This window comes from Miscanthus floridulus, chromosome 2 (assembly GCF_019320115.1).
Source record: "Miscanthus floridulus cultivar M001 chromosome 2, ASM1932011v1, whole genome shotgun sequence".
Taxonomy (NCBI): domain Eukaryota; kingdom Viridiplantae; phylum Streptophyta; class Magnoliopsida; order Poales; family Poaceae; genus Miscanthus; species Miscanthus floridulus.
The window spans coordinates 5,937,841-5,958,250 of record NC_089581.1 but is presented as its reverse complement, the minus strand read 5'-3'; the positions used below and the strand labels follow the sequence as shown (position 1 = coordinate 5,958,250).

The window sequence follows — 20,410 nt, the reverse complement described above, 5'->3', positions numbered from 1 at the left end:
TTACGGCATCAAGGGAGTGACCCAACATCTTCACCAAACCACTAGGAAGTGAGGTTGTAAGATTATTTATCTACAAAGTTAAATTTGGCACTGCTTTTTAGTTCACTTAGGTGTCGGAACTGCTGACGTTTGCGTCGGAACTTCTGACAACATCGGGAGTTCCGGCCCAAACGTCGGGACTTCCAACAGTGGCTGACAGATTTGAACTTATCATTTGTAGTAAATTTTTAGATACGCCTATTCACCCCCCTCTAGGCATTATTAGATTCTTTCAATTGGTATCAGAGCAAGGTCTTCTCTTTGTGTTTCACCACGTGAGAAGAAACAATGTTGGAGACCGATAAGATGCAAGCCGTTGCCGTCGAAATGGCCAAGAAAATAGCTGAAGAGTTGATGAGTACTCAAGTCAAGCTCTTTCAAGATGAAATGAAAAAGATGCAAGATGAGATGAGCAAGTTGAAGGAAGAATTGAGCAAGAAGGTTGATGATGCAATAAGTGGCAAGAATAATATTAGTGACAAGAATGAAGCAAACAAAGATGCCGCTAGTGATATTGGAGCCGGTGAGCATGCTTATGGAAAAGGAATATATTCACACATGAGTTTTGACTATGGACAAATCATGAAAGGTTCAACACTACATACTCCGTCCGTCAATATTGGCAAGCCACCTCACTTTGATGGAACAAGATACACCGATTGGTCTTACAAGATGAAGATGCATCTAATAGCCGCAAGACTTTGGGAAGTTGTGGATGTTGGTGTGATGATTCCTACCGATGAAGATAGAGAGATAACTCCGGAAGAAGTGCACAACCTCCATCAAAATGCACAAGCCGTAGCATTGCTTATGTCAAGCCTAGCTCCGGATGAGTTTAGAAAAGTGAATGGAATGGAAAGTGCAAAGCAAATTTGGGATACTTTGAAAGTATCATTTGAAGGAGATAAAAGTGTGAGAAAAGGCAACATAGAGTTACTTCATGGTGAATTGGAAAGATTTGTATTCTTGCAAAATGAAACAACACAATTCATGTTTGATAGGCTCATGGCATTGGTCAACCGCATAAGAGCTCTTGGTAGCAACGAATGGGATGACAACAAAGTTGCTAGAAAGATGTTAAGAACCTATAGAGACAAGAACAACATGCTAGCGTCCATGATCATGGAAAGGCTCGGTTATGATGAGATGACACCTCAAGAAGTTCTTTCAAAGCTCAAGCATCATGAGTGTCTAGATGAAGATGCAATCAATGCTCATAATCAAAATCCTAATGCAATGGGATTCAACAAGAGTGCCGCCCTTAAAGCAACTCAACAACATGAAGGTTCAAGTCAAGAAAAGAAGAAGAAAGTGAAGGATGAATCCTCAAGTGAAGAAGAAGATTCCGATGCGGAGGTTGCATTTATGATTAGAAATCTTAGAAAGTTTATGAAGAAGAAAAGCAACCGCAAGACCTATGGTGATGGTAAGAGAAGGTTCAAAAAGAGATTTTGCTATGGATGTGGTCAAGTTGGTCACTTCATAGCCGATTGTCCTAATGAGAAAAAGAAGCACAAGTGTGACAAGGATGAAGATAAGAAGAACAAAGGCAAGAAGAGAGGTGAAGCTCATCTTGGGGAAGAATGGGAGTCAAGTGATAGCAACTCAAGTGATGATGAGAAGAAGAAGAAGGGAGCCGCAAACATCACCATCCACTACTCTTCTTCACCGACCATGATCTTCCGCGACTCAACTTCACCACCAAAACTCTTCTCCAACCTATCTTCACCACCGAGGCTCTTCTCCAACCTCATCGACAACGACTACTACACCCCAACTTGTCTCATGGCAAAAGGGGAGAAGGTACATACTCCACCCGTTTCCTCTAGTGATGAGTATGATAGTTGTGATGATAACATAGAAGAAATTGAAGCAACCATGATAAAGAAATTTGGTAAAAAGGCCTTCACTAAAATAAAAATGCTAATGTAGAAATTAGAGAAGAAGGATAGATGTTTAGAGTTGCAAGGAGATATAATTACTTAAGAGAGAGAGAAAAACCTTGCACTTGAAGCATCTATTGTCGAGGAAAAGATGAAGGTTGAGAAGCTAACCATTGGATTGTCTTTAGCCAATGACTCAATTAGGAAATTGACTAAGGAACATTCCTCGGTTAGTGATCAAATAGCTAGCCTTAAGAATGAAAAGAGTATAGCTAAAGAAAGCCTCACAAGCTTGGAAGAAAAATATCAAAATCTTGAGCTAGACTATAGTACTCTTTGGGCTAGCACTTCAACTTCTTCTAAGGCAACCGAAGTCTCTAATGCCTCCACTAGTGATGGTTGTAAAAGATGCTATAAAATTGATGTAAATACATATGCAACTAACCTTGTTGAGTTAGAGAAGAAAAACAAAGAGATTCATAGGTTGGAGACGATATTGAAGAATGGGTGTCAGTGTCAAGAGCAATCTAACAAGACTATATACAAGTCATCAAGGCACCCATCAATCAAGGAAGGCATTGGCTACAATAGGTATGATGGAAAGGTCAATGGAAGGAATATGATAAATGGTGTGCCTTATGTGAAGTTCAACAAGGGCGTTGCTCTTGATGAGCTTATATGCAAGGCCAACAACAAGGTCTACATTTCAAAGATCCAACCTACAAATACCAAGACAATCAAGACAAAGCAATCCGATGTCCTCAAGCCACAAGCACCACTTCCACGATGCTACGCTAGTGACTATATATGTTGTTGGGGCAAGGATGGCAAGATTGTGGTTAAGTATATTGGTGACCAAAAGAGAAAGGAAATTATGAGGAGTGTTTGGGTGCCCAAGTTTTATGTGACTAACCCCCTAGGACCCAAATCTTTTTGGGTACCTAAAACAAAAGCTTAATTTGTCTTTGTAGGAATATTCCTCCGGTGGAACAAGTTGGGTGTTGGATAGTGGATTCACCGATCATATGACCGGAGAGGACATGTTCACATCATTCCAACCAAGTCATGATCAAAGTGGAAATATTGTGTTTGGTGACAATGGAAAAGGTGAAGTACTCGATTTGGGTAAAATTGCAATATCAAATGATAATTTCATTTCCAATGTCTTACTTGTGAATTCATTGAGATATAATTTGTTGTCTGTTTCACAACTTTGCGAGATGGGTTACAATTGTCTCTTTACGGATAAGGGTGTGGAAGTCTATAGAAGGGAGGATTTCTCTATTGCATTTATGGGTCATTTAAAGAGGAAACTATATCTAGTTGATTTCACATCAAATAGAGTAAATCTCGAGACTTGTTTAATGGCAAAATCTAGCATGGGTTGGTTATGGCATCGCCGACTTGCCCATGTTGGGATGAGGAACTTGGCCAAACTTCAAAAAGGCGAACACATCCTTATACTAACAAATGCTTCTCTTGAGAAAGATAGGATTTGTAGTGCATGCCAAGCGGGAAAACAAGTTGGAGCTAAACATCCCGCCAAGAATGTTGTGACAACCGAAAGGCCATTGGAGTTGCTTCACATGGACATATTTGGACCCATCGCTTATATAAGCATTGGTGATAACAAATATGGTTTTGTAATTGTTGATGATTATTCTCGTTTCACTTGGGTATTCTTTTTGCGTGAAAAGAGTGAAGTCCAAGGAATCTTCAAGAAGTTTGCAAAAAGAGCCCAAAATGAGTTTGATGTCAAAATCAAAAGAGTTAGAAGTGACAACGGGACGGAGTTCAAGAACACCAACATTGAAGAGTTTCTTGATGAAGAAGGAATCAAGCATGAGTTTTCGGTTCCATACACTCCACAACAAAATGGTGTTGTGGAGAGGAAGAACCAAACGCTCATAGAAGCCGCGAGAGCAATGTTGGATGAGTACAAAACTCCAACCAACTATTGGGCAGAAGCGGTCAACATGGCATGTCATGCCATCAACCACTTATATCTTCACAAGATAAGAGAAAAGACCGCCTACGAACTTCTAACCGGTAAAAAGCCTAAGGTGCACTACTTTAGAGTTTTTGGATCCAAGTGTTTCATACTTAACAAGAAATCCAAAAGTTCTAAGTTTGCACCAAAGGTTGATGAAGGTTTCATGCTTGGTTATGGTACTAACGAACATGGATATCGTGTTTTCAATAAAACCACCGGTTTGATTGAAATCGCGGTAGACATGACTTTTGATAAAACCGACGGCTCTCAAAAAGAGCAAGTCAATGTTGAGAATGTAGGAAATGAGGAAGCCCCACATGAAGCAATCAAGAAGCTTGCTATTGGTGAAGTAAAGCCCATTGAAGACAAAGATGAAGACCATGTTGTGCATGATGATCTTGATCCAACCATTCATCATGTTTCATCAAATGAACATGGTGAAGCTTCCACAATAAAAGATTGTCAAGATGGGAGATCAAAAGAAGCACAAGGTCATTCTCATGAAGATGGTGTCAACAATGAGCGAGCTCAACCACAACTCAACAATGAAGAAAGTAGTGAGGTCAACCCTCCACAAGCTCATGATTGTGATCTTCCAATCGATCATGACCATGATAATGATGATGATGGCCCTATCCAAAGATCAACTCAAGTGCCACATCCTAGAGTGCATCAATCCATTCAACGGGATCATACTGTTGATAACATATTGGGAAGCATTCGACGAGGGGTAACTACATGTTCCCATTTAGCAAGTTTTTGTAAATATTACTCATTTGTTTCTCCTTTAGAACCTCGTAGGGTGGAAGAGGCACTTGATGATCCAGATTGGATGATAGCCATGCAAGAGGAGTTGAATAACTTCACTCAGAATGAAGTCTGGTCCTTGGTGGAAAGACCCAAGCAAAATGTGATTGGAACCAAGTGGGTTTTCCGCAACAAGCAAGATGAGCATGGCGTGGTAACAAGGAACACGGCAAGGTTAGTGGTTCAAGGATTCACTCAAATTGAAGGTTTGGATTTTGGGGAGACCTATGCACCGGTGGCTAGGCTAGAATCAATTCGTATTCTACTTGCCTATGCTGCCCATCATGATTTCAAGTTATATCAAATGGACGTGAAGAGTGTATTTCTCAATGGCCCCCTATCCGAGTTGGTGTATGTAGAGCAACCACCGAGCTTTGAAGACCCCAAGTATCCAAACCACGTCTACAAGCTCGATAAGGCACTCTATGGGCTCAAACAAGCCCCTAGAGCTTGGTATGATTGTTTAAAGGATTTCCTACTCAAACAAGGTTTTGAGATAGGAAAGGCCGATGCTACTTTGTTTACTCGCAAAGTCAATAATGATATCTTTGTTTGCCAAATATATGTCGATGACATAATATTTGGTAGTACTAATGTGGCTTTTTGTGAGGAATTTAGTAGGATTATGACAAATAGGTTCGAGATGTCCATGATGGGAGAGTTGAAGTTCTTTCTTGGATTTCAAATCAAGCAACACAAGGATGGCACGTTCATAAGTCAAACCAAGTACACCAATGACATGTTGAACAAGTTTAACTTGGATAAGGCCAAGCCCATCAAGACACCCATGCCAACCAATGGACATCTTGATCTTGATTAAGGAGGAAAGGACGTCGATCAAAAGGTATATCACTCCATGATTGGATCACTCCTTTACCTTTGTGCATCTAGGCCCGATATTATGCTTAATGTGTGCATGTGTGCAAGATTTCAAGCTAATCCGAAAGAATGTCATTTGATGGCTGTTAAGAGAATTTTTTGGTATTTAGTGCACACTCCTAATCTTGGCTTGTGGTATCCTAAGGGCTCCACTTTTGAGTTACTTGGCTATTCCGATTCGGATTATGCCGGTTGCAAAGTAACCTGAAAGAGTACTACCGGAACTTACCAATTTATTGGTCGTTCCTTGGTGTCTTGGAGCTCTAAGAAGCAAAATTCTGTTGCTTTGTCCACCACCGAAGCCGAGTATGTGGCGGCCGACGCTTGTTGTGCCCAACTACTTTGGATGAAACAAACACTAAAGGACTTTGGATGTGAGTTAACCAAGATTCCACTTTTGTGTGACAACGAGAGTGCCATTAAGTTGGCAAACAACCCCGTAAACCACTCTTGAACAAAGCACATAGACATCCGGCATCATTTTTTGAGAGACCACGAAGCCAAAGGAGATATCGCCATTCATCATGTGAGCACCGAAAAACAATTAGCCGATATCTTCACAAAGCCCCTAGATGAGTCAAGATTTTGTGCTTTGAGGAGTGAACTAAATATCATTGATTCTTGTAACGTGGCTTGATCCCTTGCACACACATTTTGTTTGATCTAGTTAGTAGAAAAGAATTGTGAAAACATTGTGTGTCACTTTCAAAATCTATTTTGTAATTTTCATGAGTGACTATTGTTTTGTATTGGATGAATGAAATCTAGTCACCTGTGAAAATATTAGTGTCCATCATATTTTTGCCCCACATGGTAAAGCGAGTGCAGGTTAAGGTGTTTTTCTGTTTCCCTGTGTCGGAAGTCCCGACATTCGTCGGAAGTCCCGATGGCTGGGAGTCCCGGCTCACGCCGGAAGTCCCGACTGTCGGAAGTCCCGGCGTACGTCGGGACTTCCGACGCAGATCTGACTACACCGATCTGTTACCCGACTCCTTTATAACCGGCCCTATCCTATTTTTTTACTGTGGTTTCTCTTCCTCTCCCGACGCCGACGCCGCCTTGGCTCCGCCCCATCGTGCCCTCCCCTCCCACCGCCGCCCTACCTCATGCTCCGGCCTCCTTTCTTCTTCCACCGCCGCCGGAGGTCTTGCCGGTAGTGCCGACCGCCCTCCCTCCCTTCCACCGCCCGTGCCCTCATTTTCTTCGGATCGTGGTGGTCTTGTCGTTGGTGTGGAGGAGATTCCATTGGTGGAGGAGATTGTGCCCATGGATTTGTTCGTCGTCGACTACGATTCGTTTCTTTTCATCTCTTCCGTTCTCGTTTCAAGGTACTACCATGGTGTTCTAACCCTATATCCAATGTACCTTATGCTTTGCCTCTATTCTTTCTTCCTCTCTACTCCTCTATCTCCCTTGTTTGGATGTGTGTCGTGATTTGAAGCCCCATGAATGGGATGGTCACCATGTGCGCCAGAAGTCCCGGTGACCGTCGGGAGTTTCGACTGTCGGAAGTCCCGACGTATGCCGGAACTCCCGGCTGTCGGAAGTCCCAACTTTGGCCAGGACTACCGACCCTATGGTGACCACTCCATTCCTGTTTCTTCACTTCTCGATGTTCGTTCACCTCTCCTTGTATTGTTTCTTAGTTCCATTTTGTGTTCTACGCAGTCATGGATGGTGGTAGCAGTCCCTCGCGCCATCGGGAAAAGCGTTCCAAGAAGACTCAAGATCGTGCCGCTGTTCCCAAGCCGCCTGGCCGCACCAAGGCGTCTTACTCGCGTGGTGGTGCTGGTGGTTCCCGTGGCCATGGCGACCAGGGGTCATCGGCTGCCGCTCCTCCTCCTACTCCTGCCCCTCCTCCTGCTCCTGCCCCTGTTGGGGCTGAGCCGGTGGTTGATGAAGAAGAGGAAGCGCTGGACCATGCCAGATGCACCCTTGCTGTTCCACCACTTCACACCTCGACTCGAGGTCTGCCGAGGACATTTCAGCTTGTTCCATTCACCGGTGTGTCGCCGGTCATGAGGGAGCCCTCCATGGCTCCGAATCCAGCTGGTGGATGGACCCCTCCTCTTCTAGTGGATTATCGCCACCGAGTCAAGGACATCCAGTACAATAGAGGAAGAAACTTGTATGCAGAGGATGAGAAAGATCTCCGCCTTGAGTATCGTTTCTAGCACCCCTTCCATTATGATTTCTATGATTCCATTCTTTATCAGAAGTTTTTGAAGAAGAAAGAGCCACCGGTCCTTCAGATGAAGTGCATTGATGCATATTCTCTTGGCAAGTACAAGGAACCTGAGCTGGAGCAGATGGTTCAGGATATACAATCAATGGGGCTGTCCTACCTGCTACAGTTTCAGAAGAATTGGAATAACGAGCTGATTTGTCAGTTTTATGCTTCTTATCATCATGAGAGAGATCAGACTGGTGCTGTGGACATTATTCACTGGACCACTGAAGGCAAGCACTATAAGGTGGACTTCGTCAATTTCTCTCGCCTTCTAGGTTTGGGTCACAGCGACCGGAATGCCAATGAGTTGACTAAGTATGAGGATCTTGCTTTGGAGGAATATCAACACATGTATCTTGAGGGCCATAGAGCTAATGGACAGACCGCATTTCTAAAGCCATACTATTATGTTCTGAACAACATCTTGAGACAGATCTTGTATCCCAAGGTCGGTGACTCCACCTACCTTTGAGATGATTCACAGAAGATGCTTCAGCGATTTGGAGATAAATTCTAGAAATTTTCCATCAGCAGATACATTTGGAATAAGATCCATGATGCTACTGAGGATCCGGTAAAGCATCTTCCCTATGCACCGTACATCATGCATATCATAGAGCATGTATCCGGCATCTGTTTTCCCTATGACTCTGAGCATAAGCTCCTCAAGATATCCAACAAGACCTCTATCATTGCTGCTAGAGAACTAAAAGAACAAGCTGAGGTAGCCCAAGCTAGAGGGAAAGGTCCTTCGGCTTCTCGCTCTCGCCATGGTGCTGCCACCACTACTGCTGCTGCTGCTCGCTCATCCAGTGACGAGCCCCTTTCTTCGTCCTCCTCCGGAAAGAAGCCCAGCAAGTTCAAGTTTATAATGACTTACATATTTGGATAGTGTTGTGCTAGTGCTCAGCATGAGCACGACATGCAAGAGAGGCTATATCGGTTGGAACAACAAGCAGGAATTGTATCTTCTCCTCCGCCGCCATTTGTGCCTCCTCGTGATCCGTTGGCTTTATATGATGAGGCTTGTGCGGCGTACGAAGATGATGCTTCTTCTCGCCCGCATGGCAAGGGGAAAGCAACTGAAGAGGATGAGGAATATCAAGAGGAAGAAGATGATGAAGACGACAATGATGGTGAGGAAGGTGACCAAGGTGAAGATGATGACTACGACGATGAGTAGTTGGTTTCTCATGCGGCCTACCCCTTTTGGCACTTGTTGACAAAGGGGGAGTGTTAGGCTTTGATTTATTGTAATAAGTTAGTTGGTCTTTATGTTTTGGAACTTTAAAACCTTTAGCATGTATGAACTATGTCGTGTGGTGGCAACCGTGTGATGGACAACTATCTATTTATATGTGTGTGATGGATGATTGTAGAATAAGTTATGTTTTAATCTATCTTATTTGCTTGTGCTTATCTCTACTTGTCATGATGAATGTTTTTTTGTATGGCCATGTGTTACTTCAAGTTTCTACTTTGAAATCTTGGCCATCATACTTCTTTTTTACTTGTGTGAAATAACATGTCATATTGCATCTCTTTTCACCGATACTTATTTGTTCACACACACTTGTTGCACCCCATGGATTGCAAAATTTAGGGGGAGCTTTTGTCTTGAGGTATGCAAATCATGTATAAGTGATTCTAGTTGATATTCAAATTCATGCATACATCAAGGGGGAGCTCTTCATAAATTTTGGGGTTCAAAAGCTTTAAATTCTTTCATTCTTATAAAAGCCTAAGTTGGTTGTCATCAATTACCAAAAAGGGGGAGATTGAAAGTGCATTTGCCCCCTATGTGGGTTTTGGTGTATTGATGACATCCAAATTAGGGACTAATGTGATCTTAATGAGATATGTTGCAGCTATTAGTCCCATGAAAGATTCAAAGAGTTGATAAAGATGAAATGGCATCCCTCAATTCTTTAAGTTGTAAAGGAGGACGAACTCAAAATGTTCTCCAAAGGTTTTAATTTTGTTTTTGAGTTTAGGATCCGCCGCACTATAAAGAGGGATGCAAGTTTAGTTGGTCTGAGGAAGATAGAGTGCTCAAGCATTTAAATAAAATTAAAAGAGAGTCACTCTAGCACTTCACGAGCACATAGAATAATTTTCTGTGACTTTCGGTATCGGAAGTCCCGACCTAAGCCAGGAGTCCTGGAACCTGTGCTTCTGACTGCTCGCTATCTGTGCACGTCGGAAGTCCCGACGTTCGCTAGGAGTTCCAACACTGACCTAACCCTAGCCGGGAGTCCCGGCATCAGCGGTGCTGGCTAGCTGTTTAACTATGCACATCGGAAGTCCCAACATTCGCCAGGAGTTCCGACTGTCGGAAGTCCCGACGTTTGCCAGGAGTTTCGACACTGACTTTCACCCGTGGACTTCTGACCCCTTGTGAACAGTATTTTCTGCTTACGTCGGAAGTCCCGGGATCTGCGTCGGGAGTTCCGACGTAGATCTGAACGGTTGGATTTTCACTTGGAGTATAAATACTCCTCTCTTCACTTCTAACCGTTACGGACTCATTTCACAGTGGACTCACTTCGTGCTGAACAGCTCCTAAGCAACTAAAGCACCCCTCTCTTTCCTCCTTTGCTCCAATCTTTGATTCCCTTAGTTTTTGAGTGAAAGGAGAGTGGATTAAGTGAGAGCATCACTTTGGAAAGCTTGAGCACTTGATTTCTTCGTCAAGCCGGTTGTCTTTGCATCTATTACTCTTGGGGCTTTGCCCCTAGCCGGCTAGGCGTTGCCCAAGAGCTTTCATCTTGTGGAAGAGCCTTGGAAAGTTTGTATCACCCTTCGATTTCTTAGTGGAAAGCTCAAGTGACCTTTGTGGTCGCTTTGAGAGAGGTAAGGAGGTGGAAAAGACTCCGACCTTAGTGGTCACCTCAACAACGAGGACGTAGGAGCTCCTTTGTGGGGTTACCGAACCTCGGGATAAATCCTTGTGTCCCGCGTGCTTGTTGTTGTTGTGATTGCTTGAGATTACTTGTATGTGTTTGTCTCTTTGTCTCCAAAATCTCCATTTTAGGGTTTGGACTCGATCTACGGTTTGGAGGCATTACGGCATCAAGGGAGTGGCCCAACATCTTCACCAAACCACTAGGAAGTGAGGTTGTAAGATTATTTATCCGTAAAGTTAAATTTGGCACTGCTTTTGTAGTTCACTTAGGCGTCGGGACTACTGACGTTTGCGTCGGAACTTCTGACAACGTCGGGAGTTCCGGCCCAAACGTCGGGACTTCCGACAGTGGCTGACAGATTTGAACTTAGCATTTGCAGTAAATTTTTAGATACGCCTATTCACCCCCCCCTCTAGGTATTGTTAGATCCTTTCACCTATTGACATTGTACAACCAAAAAGAGAACACATTACCAAAAATTAGATATGTTAACTTTACCTTCGCTTGATTGATTACTGCAGAATGCTACTCCCCCTGTGATTCACCTATAGAATCAGAGACAGGATCAGTAAGTTTGACCTTGCTCATGTTCTACGGTTAATTAAAATAGGGAGAACCACCATGGGAGGGAGAAAAGGGAAATCCATGAGAGGAAGAGGGGAGGGGAGTAGCCATGGGAGAGGGGTAGTAGATGGGAATATGGGATGTGCTTGCTATACAGGAGGGGGCGCCATGGGAGGGGAGGGAACACAAAGGGAGGGGGAAGAAAGGAGTGGACATGCTGCATAGGAGGGGGCACCATAGGAGAGAGGTAGGGAGGGAAGGGGACACAACCATGGGAGGAGGCAGATGGGGCGGGATTTTCAGCAGAGGAAGGGCCTCCATTGGAGGGAGAGGAAGGGGGCGCCATGGGATGGATTGAGAGGAAGGAGAGATTCCCTACAAATCGACAATATAAGATTGGATCAGGCACGAAGTAGATGGTGGAGTTACCTTCGCCGCCGTCGAGGTCCCTCCGACGACTCGTCGCAGTCTCTGGTGGTCGGTGGCTGCTCAAGAAGGAGCTCACCCAACGCGGGCGGGTGGAGAAAAAGGAGGGGAAAGGAGCAAAGGGGTAAGTAGGCGCATGGGCGGGGGCGATTTCAGCCAAAACCGACGACGGGAGCTCGGTATTGAGCGCGGGCTAGGATAAGTGAGCGCGCGGATCTCTTTGAATTGGGACAGGTTTCCAAATCGTAATTCCGTGGACATCCAAACGCATGGCATTCGGCTGGCACAATACAAATTCTTGAATTCTATGCCTAATTCATACATCCAAACGGGGTGTTAGTGAATCCAGTAGCTAGGTGGCAAGGTGTACGTTGTGTCACGAAGGCTCCTCGTTTGCGTGTGCACACACGGTTGTACTATTAACTGTTTTTCTCTTGATGAAAAACGGGTGAACGGTGTGATCGTGAAAAAAAAGAGAGGTCGACGCGCGAACAGCCCGCATCATCCGGACCCTCGGATTGGAGTCAGAGGCGAGGGCGGGCCATGCCATTCCCGATCGAGTCCCCGAGCAAAATGTTTTGTCCATCTGGGCATCTGGCAGATGCTGGTCTGGTCGGGTCGGTCGCAACGGCGAGCGAAACGCCGTCGGCTCATGCCATGCCTGCACGATTGCTGAAGGCCCCATCCTCTTTTGCAAGTGCATTCGGCGTCCGCTGCTGCTGCCCAAGAACTTGCCTTTCAAATTAAAAGAAGAAGAAGAAGAACTTGCCTTTCCGTGCCGATCGGGCCCGTCCACTTGAGTCCAACCCAACCAGATCGGACGGCCTGGCCTGCTGGATCCTGGATCCCATCCCGGACCCGGAGGGCTGTGACCGCTCGGCGCTCGCCAGCCAGCCAGCAACAGTGACCTTCCCTCGCTGCCTGCAGGCTGCAGCAGCCCAGGAGTCCAGCGGTCTATGGCGACGACCAACTGACCACCGACACCGATCTCTCGCGGTCTCGGAGAGGAGTCGCCGGCTGGGCGGGCACGATCCGGTTCCGGCCATGGCGAAGCCGGCGCGGGCGCGGGCGCCGAGGCCGAAGCCGCCGCCGCAGCGGGCGTCCGCCCGGCGGCTCCTCGGCCTCGGCGGGCTGGGCGTCGCGGCGGCGGTGTACGTGGGCGTGGACTACCTGCGGTACCTCTCGCCGGCGTGGCACGGCCGGCTGCAGCCGGCGCTGTGGGCGGCGCTGGCGCTGGCGGCCGCCGCGCGCGCTCCGTTCTACCGCCACTGGTCCGCGGAGCTGCGCGCCGCGCTGCCCTTCCTGGGATCCATCGCCTTCATGCTCGCCGCCTTCCTCTGCGAGGCCATCTCTGTCCGCTTCGTCTCCGCCGTCATGGGGCTGCACTGGCACAGGTCGCTCTTCCTCCTCCTCCTCGTCTTGCCCTTCCCCGGGAACCGGGCCGCGGCTGGCGTGGCGTCGGCTTCTTTCGCCTAGTGATGCTTTGTTGCTTTGGGGGCTTAGGCGCGCTGGATCTCTGAGAGGTTTCGACTTTTGTGAGCTGCAGATTTTGTTTCCGTGCGGTAGGTCGTGCGAATACGCACGAATGTGGAGTTAGTTGTTCATGGAAGGATGGTGTGATCCTACCGCGTTCTCTCCTCCTTGTGTGGGTGAGGTTTATTAGGGGTTTCTGTTGAGTGTGCGAAATTATTGAAGCTTCTAGACTGAGATTCATGCTGCCAAGGAAGACAGCAGCAATTTGGGATGTCCTGTACAAATTTCTTTGTCCTACTAGGAAGGAAGAATAAGGGAACCATGTGTTTACCATAACAAGCGCTCAAAATATTGCATTTTATTTGCAGCAGGAAGTAGTTCGCGGAGATGAGCATATCTGCGATCAGTTAAAACAGAACCTTGTTGATTGGCTGTTGCTATTGACTAGATAGATTAACTTCTGCAACGTTGTTAACTGCTTGATAATGTTAACCTTGTGATGCTATCAAGACAATACTTCTACATTTTAATCAATCGGTTAGTGGACTATTTACTTCACAGGTGTTCAATAGTTGTGTCTTTGTTGTTCTGATTCTGATTCAGTGGTGATTGGCTTTCTAGTGATTGAAGTTCAAGTAAAGCATCAAGGAGAATCTAGAAGTTTAGGGGGTAAGGAAAGCATAAGCATCACTTCAGCTTGGGGCCTGTAGATTCCTTTAGGCATATGTGTCTTCATCATTCTTAAAATCTAATAAACACAAATGATCTAAGGATGCATTTACGCAAGAATTTCGGATCAATTTGGATTTTATACGATTCTTAGATTTTAGTTTGTCTGGTCATGGTTTACCTCTGAATACAATCGCATTTGTGATATCTTGTTTATCACAACCTGACTTCTGTATGAAAGGATTGTGCTGCATCCAGGTCCAGGCAGAGGTTGCCTTTCCATTAGTAAGGAGAGAGTAGCACTACTTTATTGCTAACTTCAACATCTCTCCTTGCATTACTAAACCTTCCCTGAGAACCTTAAAAAAAAAAACTTCCCTGAGAAATTTAGCTGTGGGCAATCACCTTCTAATCCGCGTGTAATGCACACATGAATTCAACAAAATCTACACAATCACTTATAAGCTGAAAGTTTTTTCACTGTTTTTTAACAGAACTGCCGCGCCGCTTCCTGACACCGGTCAATGGCTGCTTCTATCATTGAATGAGAAGCTCCCTCAGAGCGTGGTTGATCTACTCAGAGCTCACATTATCACTCTCCACCACTATCTGATGTTGTTTATCATGCTGGGGTTCTCAGTTCTGTTTGACTGCATCAAAGCTCCTGGTCTTGGTATAGCCACAAGATATATGTTCACCATGGCAATTGGTCGTGTACTTCGGACGATAACTTTCATTGCTACCATTCTTCCATCTGCAAGACCTTGGTGTGCTGCAGCCCGTTATCAAATACCTCAACATCCTCATCCTTGGGCACAGAAATATTATGTTCCATATGCTTCTGATTCAAATGCTATTCGTAGAGTCATAACGCATGATATGGCATATGGTTAGTTCATTTTTCCTAGCGCCTAATTGGTTCACCTAGCTGGTATGTCAGTTTTGTTGTACAATGGTGGAGGCTAAACTATTCACGTATACTTTTTCAGCTGCTGTCCAAGCTTACCCAGATGAATATAGGCCCGATTGGGGTCGTATGAGCTTCCTTGTAGACATTTTGAGACCAACTCCTGGAGAAGGACCTTCATGGTACCATCTTTTGAAGAAAGCTAGTGGCGGTTGCAATGACCTTATGTACAGTGGGCATATGCTTGTTGCTGTCCTTACTGCAATGGCGTGGACGGTATATGTTGTGGTTTTAATCCATATATCACAAAGGCTTCATCATGTTGTGCAAAGGGTTCGTCATAACCCGTACGACCTTATCTTTGTTTTATCAATTTATCTGTTTCACAGGAAGCATACGGGGGCTGGATCTCTATTGCAATATGGCTCCTCGTCCTGCACAGCGCACAGAGGGAGGTACGTGAGCGGCACCACTACAGCGTGGACTGTGTTGCTGCAATCTACGTCGGCGTCCTCCTGTGGAGGATGACGGGGTTCATCTGGTCTGCCAGAGACCTGACCCGAGCTAGACGGCTAGCCAAGCTTGAGGAGATCCAGAACAGGCTGGTCCATGCTGCCAAGGACAGTGACATTGACGAGATCAGGGGCCTGCTGAAGGAGGTGGAGCTAGCAGGCCAGGAGAAGCAGGGCTTCTCACATAGAGCTATCCTGACCTTTGCCGCAGGAACAATCATCTTCACCTTGTCTTGTGTTCTCATTGCCTTCACAATGACTAGCGACGGTTGATTTGGGTTCTGTCGGATGCCCCTGGATCTGAATGTTAGCCACTTGTTCCTGGGCTATACTGTTTTCTTGTAGTGTGTGCAGTGTCGTTTGTTGAGGGGAACCATGTTTAAACAGAAATATCTCTATAATTCTAAACCGGAGCCAAGCTCTGCGTTTTCATTGGGCCCCGTCGACCAATTTTTCTCTACCGTCCGATTCACGTGCCAGCATTCATCGAGCCGTTGATCTCCTCCTTCGCGAATCCTCTGCCGCGCGGCGAGCCCCCTACACGCGCCGTGGTGGCCGGAGCTACCGTGCCCGCCCCCTCGTCCGCTACGAGGTGGTCGGCGCCGCTGGGGCCCCTGCCAGCGCCGTGCGCTGCCCCCTCCTCCTCTGCTCGCGCCGGGGTTGCCGGGACGGCTGCGCTCACAGCCCCGCCCGTGCCGGCGTCACTGGGTCTCCCAGGGGAAGCCGCGCCGAGGGCCACCGAGCTCGCGCCGGTGGAGTCGCGTGCGCCCGGGGGCCGGCCGCATCTCACGTCGGGGAACCGGCCACGCACGCGCCGGGGAGCAACCACGCTGGGGTCACCTCGTCGCCGCGCCGGTGGCCGTGGCGATGCCGTCGCCTCTCTAGTCCGGACTGACACCTGCTCCTGCATCCGGCACTCTCCATCGCAGCGCTCGTCTCCAGGATCCGCGGTGCGACCTCTCCTCTCTCGTCACCAATCATCAGGCGCCCAGCTGCATCTTTGCAAGAACCGATGCCTTTCTGTTCTTGAAACGATATCTGCGCTGGGCAACTTTTTTTGTTGCCGCTTGTCGCTTGTGCTGCTGACTGGACGCAGCTCTGCAGCGTTGGAAACATTTTGAGGGATGGTTATGCTTGATCTCGTAGAGATTTTGCCACTTGCAGCACGTTCTTGTACAGGCTAAGTTTCTAGAAGGAGGGCAAACCTACTGACCCAATGGCCTTAGGGAGGGGGATCTCGCTGTTTTTTTATCCGAACAATCTACAGGGCCGTTCTTGTATATATAAGGCATATCCCTTAATTTTGTTTTGTACAGGCTAAGTGTTTTAAGATCAAAGCTACTTCTTTTGCAAATGAGTCCAAGAAAATATGAATCGAATTACCAAAAATGAAAAAAACAGAGAAATTAATGTTAGAAAGGAGCTATGGATGGGTCATGCAACCAGTGTTGACAAATAGTCAAAGCCTCTAGCCACTACTTGTACAGCTAAAATCCGTATAATTGTTGATCATTGAAATGTACTCCTGTGCTAAATTTTACTGTTATATTTTGTTAACTTGCTAGGGCCCATTTTAAATTTAGCACATGGTCTCCATTTATGTCGGTATGGCCCTGCTCATTGCGTTTGCGACTGATGACGACTGCAGTACTGCTCGTATCTTGGGTGTTGGATCACCCAGGCTTTTAGCTGCTCACCAAAGTAGCTGCAAGATTTTGGTGGTAGAATTGGGGAAAAGAATAATACAGTAGAAAGAAGTTTTTTGTTTCCCTTGGAGTTCCTTTTGTTTCGTGCTCTCCTTTCGCTCCCAGCCAATAGTGTTAGTTTTCTGAATGTAATTAGGTTCTCAGGAAAGTGCAGAAAATCCAGCAGCCACATCTATTTCATAGTAGAAGCACCAAATCCTTACATATGACTAAGAAAAAGATGGATATAGTAATCACATTCTGAATATTACATATTTAAAGATTTCAACAGCACCACTATAGTCTTACTTTCCAGTTTCCTTCACTACATGCCAGCTATTTGAGCACTTTGGAGTACCATCAGTGCCAGGCCGTTGCTGCAAAATCACACATAACAGTTATACCTTATAAGCATAGTTATGCTTATAAGTGATCAAAACTCGGAAGAGATAAGGATAAAAAATAGTATGAACACGGAAAGTTTCAGAACTTTAAGCTGCTGGTTTGCTCCTTTGATTAGTCGATTCCATCTGCAGGATAAAAAATAGTATGAACACGGAAAGTTTCAGAACTTTAAGCTGCTGGTTTGCTCCTTTGATTAGTCGATTCCATCTGCATCCTTGTATTGTGTTCTTGCACTTCCAATCTGCCTGCATTAGCTACATAGCTACATCGATACGAAGGGCATGTTAAATGAAGCTAACATTTCTAACTTTCATCAAGGGTTAAATATTGTGCATTTAGCAGCTGATATTGGACAAAAAGAAACATAGACTGATGGTGTCAAGGGCCTCAAACCCTCGGGTAGCTGGCCCTCGACTACGAAGTTCGTAGTCTCCTGCCGTGTCTTCCAGGGACGGAGGTTTTACCCCTCACGATCTGCTGGGCTTGGGTTGAAGAAGGTAGAGAGAAGTAGATTGATTTGATATTGCTTAATGTCTCCCGTACGGGTTCCAATGAATATATATATGGCCAGTGGCCTGAATCTAAAATAGGAAACAGACTCCTTTAATCTAGGAACTAATAATAGAATCCAACTCTAACTTTCCTGGCTAGCCACGAGCGTCGGTTGAGCCAGCCTCGCTCCTGGCCGCGATCACCGCGCGATCTGCGCGTTCGGCGGCTCGGCGTACGTCGCGGGCCCGCTTCCTCCTAATGTAGGTGCGTCCCCACATGACATCTCTCCCCCCCTCGAGGGCCAGCTCGTCCTCGAGCTGGAACGCTGGATAGCGCGCGCAAAAAGTGTCAAGATCCTCCCAAGTAGCTGAAGCTGCAGTCTCCCCCTTCCAATGAACGAGCACCTGCTGAACTCCCCGGGCCAGGCGCGCGCGCGTCACACGCTCGGGCTCGGGCTCGACCGCGCCGTGATGGATGGCCGGCAGGACGGGTGGTGCAGCCGGAGTAGGTCCGACATACTTCTTGAGAAGACTGACGTGGAACACATCATGAAGCTTGGCGCGTGGAGGCAACTCGAGACGGACGGCGACGGGGTTGATCATCTCGACGACACGATACGGCCCAAAGAAGCGGGGCTTCAACTTGCCCTTGGTGACCTGAGGCAGCGAAGCTGGAGCGCGATGACGAAGGCGAAGGAGCACAAAGTCGCCCACAACATATGAAACTGGACGATGATCCTTGTCGTAGTATTTCTTCTGGAGGGCCTGTGCTTGCTCCAGGCGGTAGTGGACATCTGCCAAGAACTCCTCACGTTCCGCCATGGTGCGGGCGACAGCGGCCACACGAGTCTCGCCCGGCTCATAGGACCGGATGGTGGGCGGATCACGACCATAGACCACCCTGAAAGGCGTGTCCCGCAACGATGTTTGGTAGGCAGTGTTGTAAACGTACTCCGCCCAAGGGAGCCATCGGACCCACTGTCGAGGACGATCGCCGGTGAAGCAGCGAAGATACATGACGATGACGCGGTTGGCCGCCTCTGTCTGCCCGTCGGCCTGAGGGTGGAAAGCGGTCGTCATATGTAACTTAGTACCCATGAGTCGCATGAGTTCCTTCCAGAACGCGGAGGTGAATATCGGATCGCGGTCGGACACCATGGACTGCGGTACGCCGTGCAGCCTGACGATGTCGGTGAAGAAATCTTGCGCGACGGATTCGGCGGTGTAGGGGTGGGCCATTGGAATGAAGTGGCAATATTTGCTGAATCTGTCCACCACAGTGAGGATCACGGACTTCCCACGGACGCACGGCAAAGCCTCCACGAAGTCCAGACCAATGTCAGTCCAAACACCCTGCGGCACCGGCAGGGGCAGCAGCAGTCCGGCCGGATGGAGATGCTTGGACTTGTAGCGCTGGCACGTATCGCACGCGCGCACGAAATCCTGCACGAGGCGGCGCATGTCGGGAAAGTGGACGTCGCGGCGAAGACGATGAAGCGTGCGCTGCACTCCCTCATGCCCGTCGTCGTGAATAGCCGCCATGATCTCCTAGACGAGCGGGGACGCAGGCGGAAGGTAGAGGCGGCCACGGAACTGGAGTACGCCGTCCACGACCTTCCACGGCTCGCCACGAGTACCTGCGCGAATTTCATCATGAATGGCCACTAAGGCCGGGTCAGCAGCTTGAGCTTGACGGAGACGCTCGACGAAGTCAAACCGTGGCGCCGAGATTGCCAGTACGGCCCCCGTGTCCGTGTCGCGGCGTGAGAGCGCGTCAGCCACCATGTTCGCCGCGCCGGGCTTGTATTCCACCGTGAAGTCAAAGCCCAACAGCTTTCCCACCCAATGGTGTTGTGGGATCGTCGAGAGCCGCTGGTCCAGCAGGTACTTGAGGCTATAATGATCAGTCTTGACGACGAAACGACGTCCCCACAAATAGGGCCTCCAATGACGAACGGCGTGGACGAGGCCGATCAGTTCCCTCTCATAGGCAGCGAGAGAGCGGTGTCGCGGGGCGATGGGTCTGCTGAAGTAGGCGATCGGGTGGCCCTCCTGGATGAGGACGGCGCCGAACCCATGCGTCGAGGTGTCACACTCGACGACGAAGCCCTTGTCGAAGTCGGGCATAGCCAACACAGGGGCGGACGTGACCGCGGCCTTGAGATCGGCGAAGGCGGAGGCCGCGGTGTCAGTCCACGAGAAGCCGTCCTTTTTGAGGAGGGCTGTCAGAGGCGCGGCGACGGCCCCGTAGTTGGCGACGAATTTCCGGTAGTAGCCCGCCAAGCCGAGGAAGCCTCGCACGGCACGAGCGGACCGGGGTACCGGCCAGTCATGGATGGCCTGCACCTTGGCCGGATCCATAGCCACACCCGCTTCGGAGATGATGTGGCCGAGGTACGCCACAGCCGTGACACCGAACGCGCACTTGGACCGCTTGACGAAGAGGCGATGGAGACGAAGGAGGGCGAGGACGGTGCGAAGATGACGAAGATGATCGGCCCATGTCCTGCTGTAGATAAGTATATCGTCAAAGAAAACCAA

The 20,410-nt window shown here is 47.7% G+C and overlaps 1 protein-coding gene across 1 annotated transcript; it reads left to right on the top strand.

Moving 5' to 3' along the window:
* Positions 1–12,401: 12,401 nt before the first annotated feature.
* On the top strand, positions 12,402–15,718 carry LOC136515796 (protein PHLOEM UNLOADING MODULATOR-like). Its single transcript, XM_066509292.1, has 4 exons — positions 12,402–13,121; positions 14,364–14,758; positions 14,859–15,052; positions 15,166–15,718. Exons 1-4 carry the CDS (start codon positions 12,772–12,774, stop codon positions 15,559–15,561), a joined length of 1,335 nt encoding a protein of 444 aa, XP_066365389.1. The 5' UTR covers positions 12,402–12,771; the 3' UTR covers positions 15,562–15,718.
* Positions 15,719–20,410: the final 4,692 nt, after the last annotated feature.

Bases quoted from the DNA above. Each gene is read 5' to 3' on its own strand.
- LOC136515796 (XM_066509292.1), top strand. From the start codon at position 12,772: ATGGCGAAGCCGGCGCGGGCGCGGGCGCCGAGGCCGAAGCCGCCGCCG. The intron at 14,759-14,858 runs GTTAGTTCATTT...ATACTTTTTCAG, and splicing joins AACGCATGATATGGCATATG to CTGCTGTCCAAGCTTACCCA. The intron at 15,053-15,165 runs GTATATGTTGTG...TCTGTTTCACAG, and splicing joins TTACTGCAATGGCGTGGACG to GAAGCATACGGGGGCTGGAT.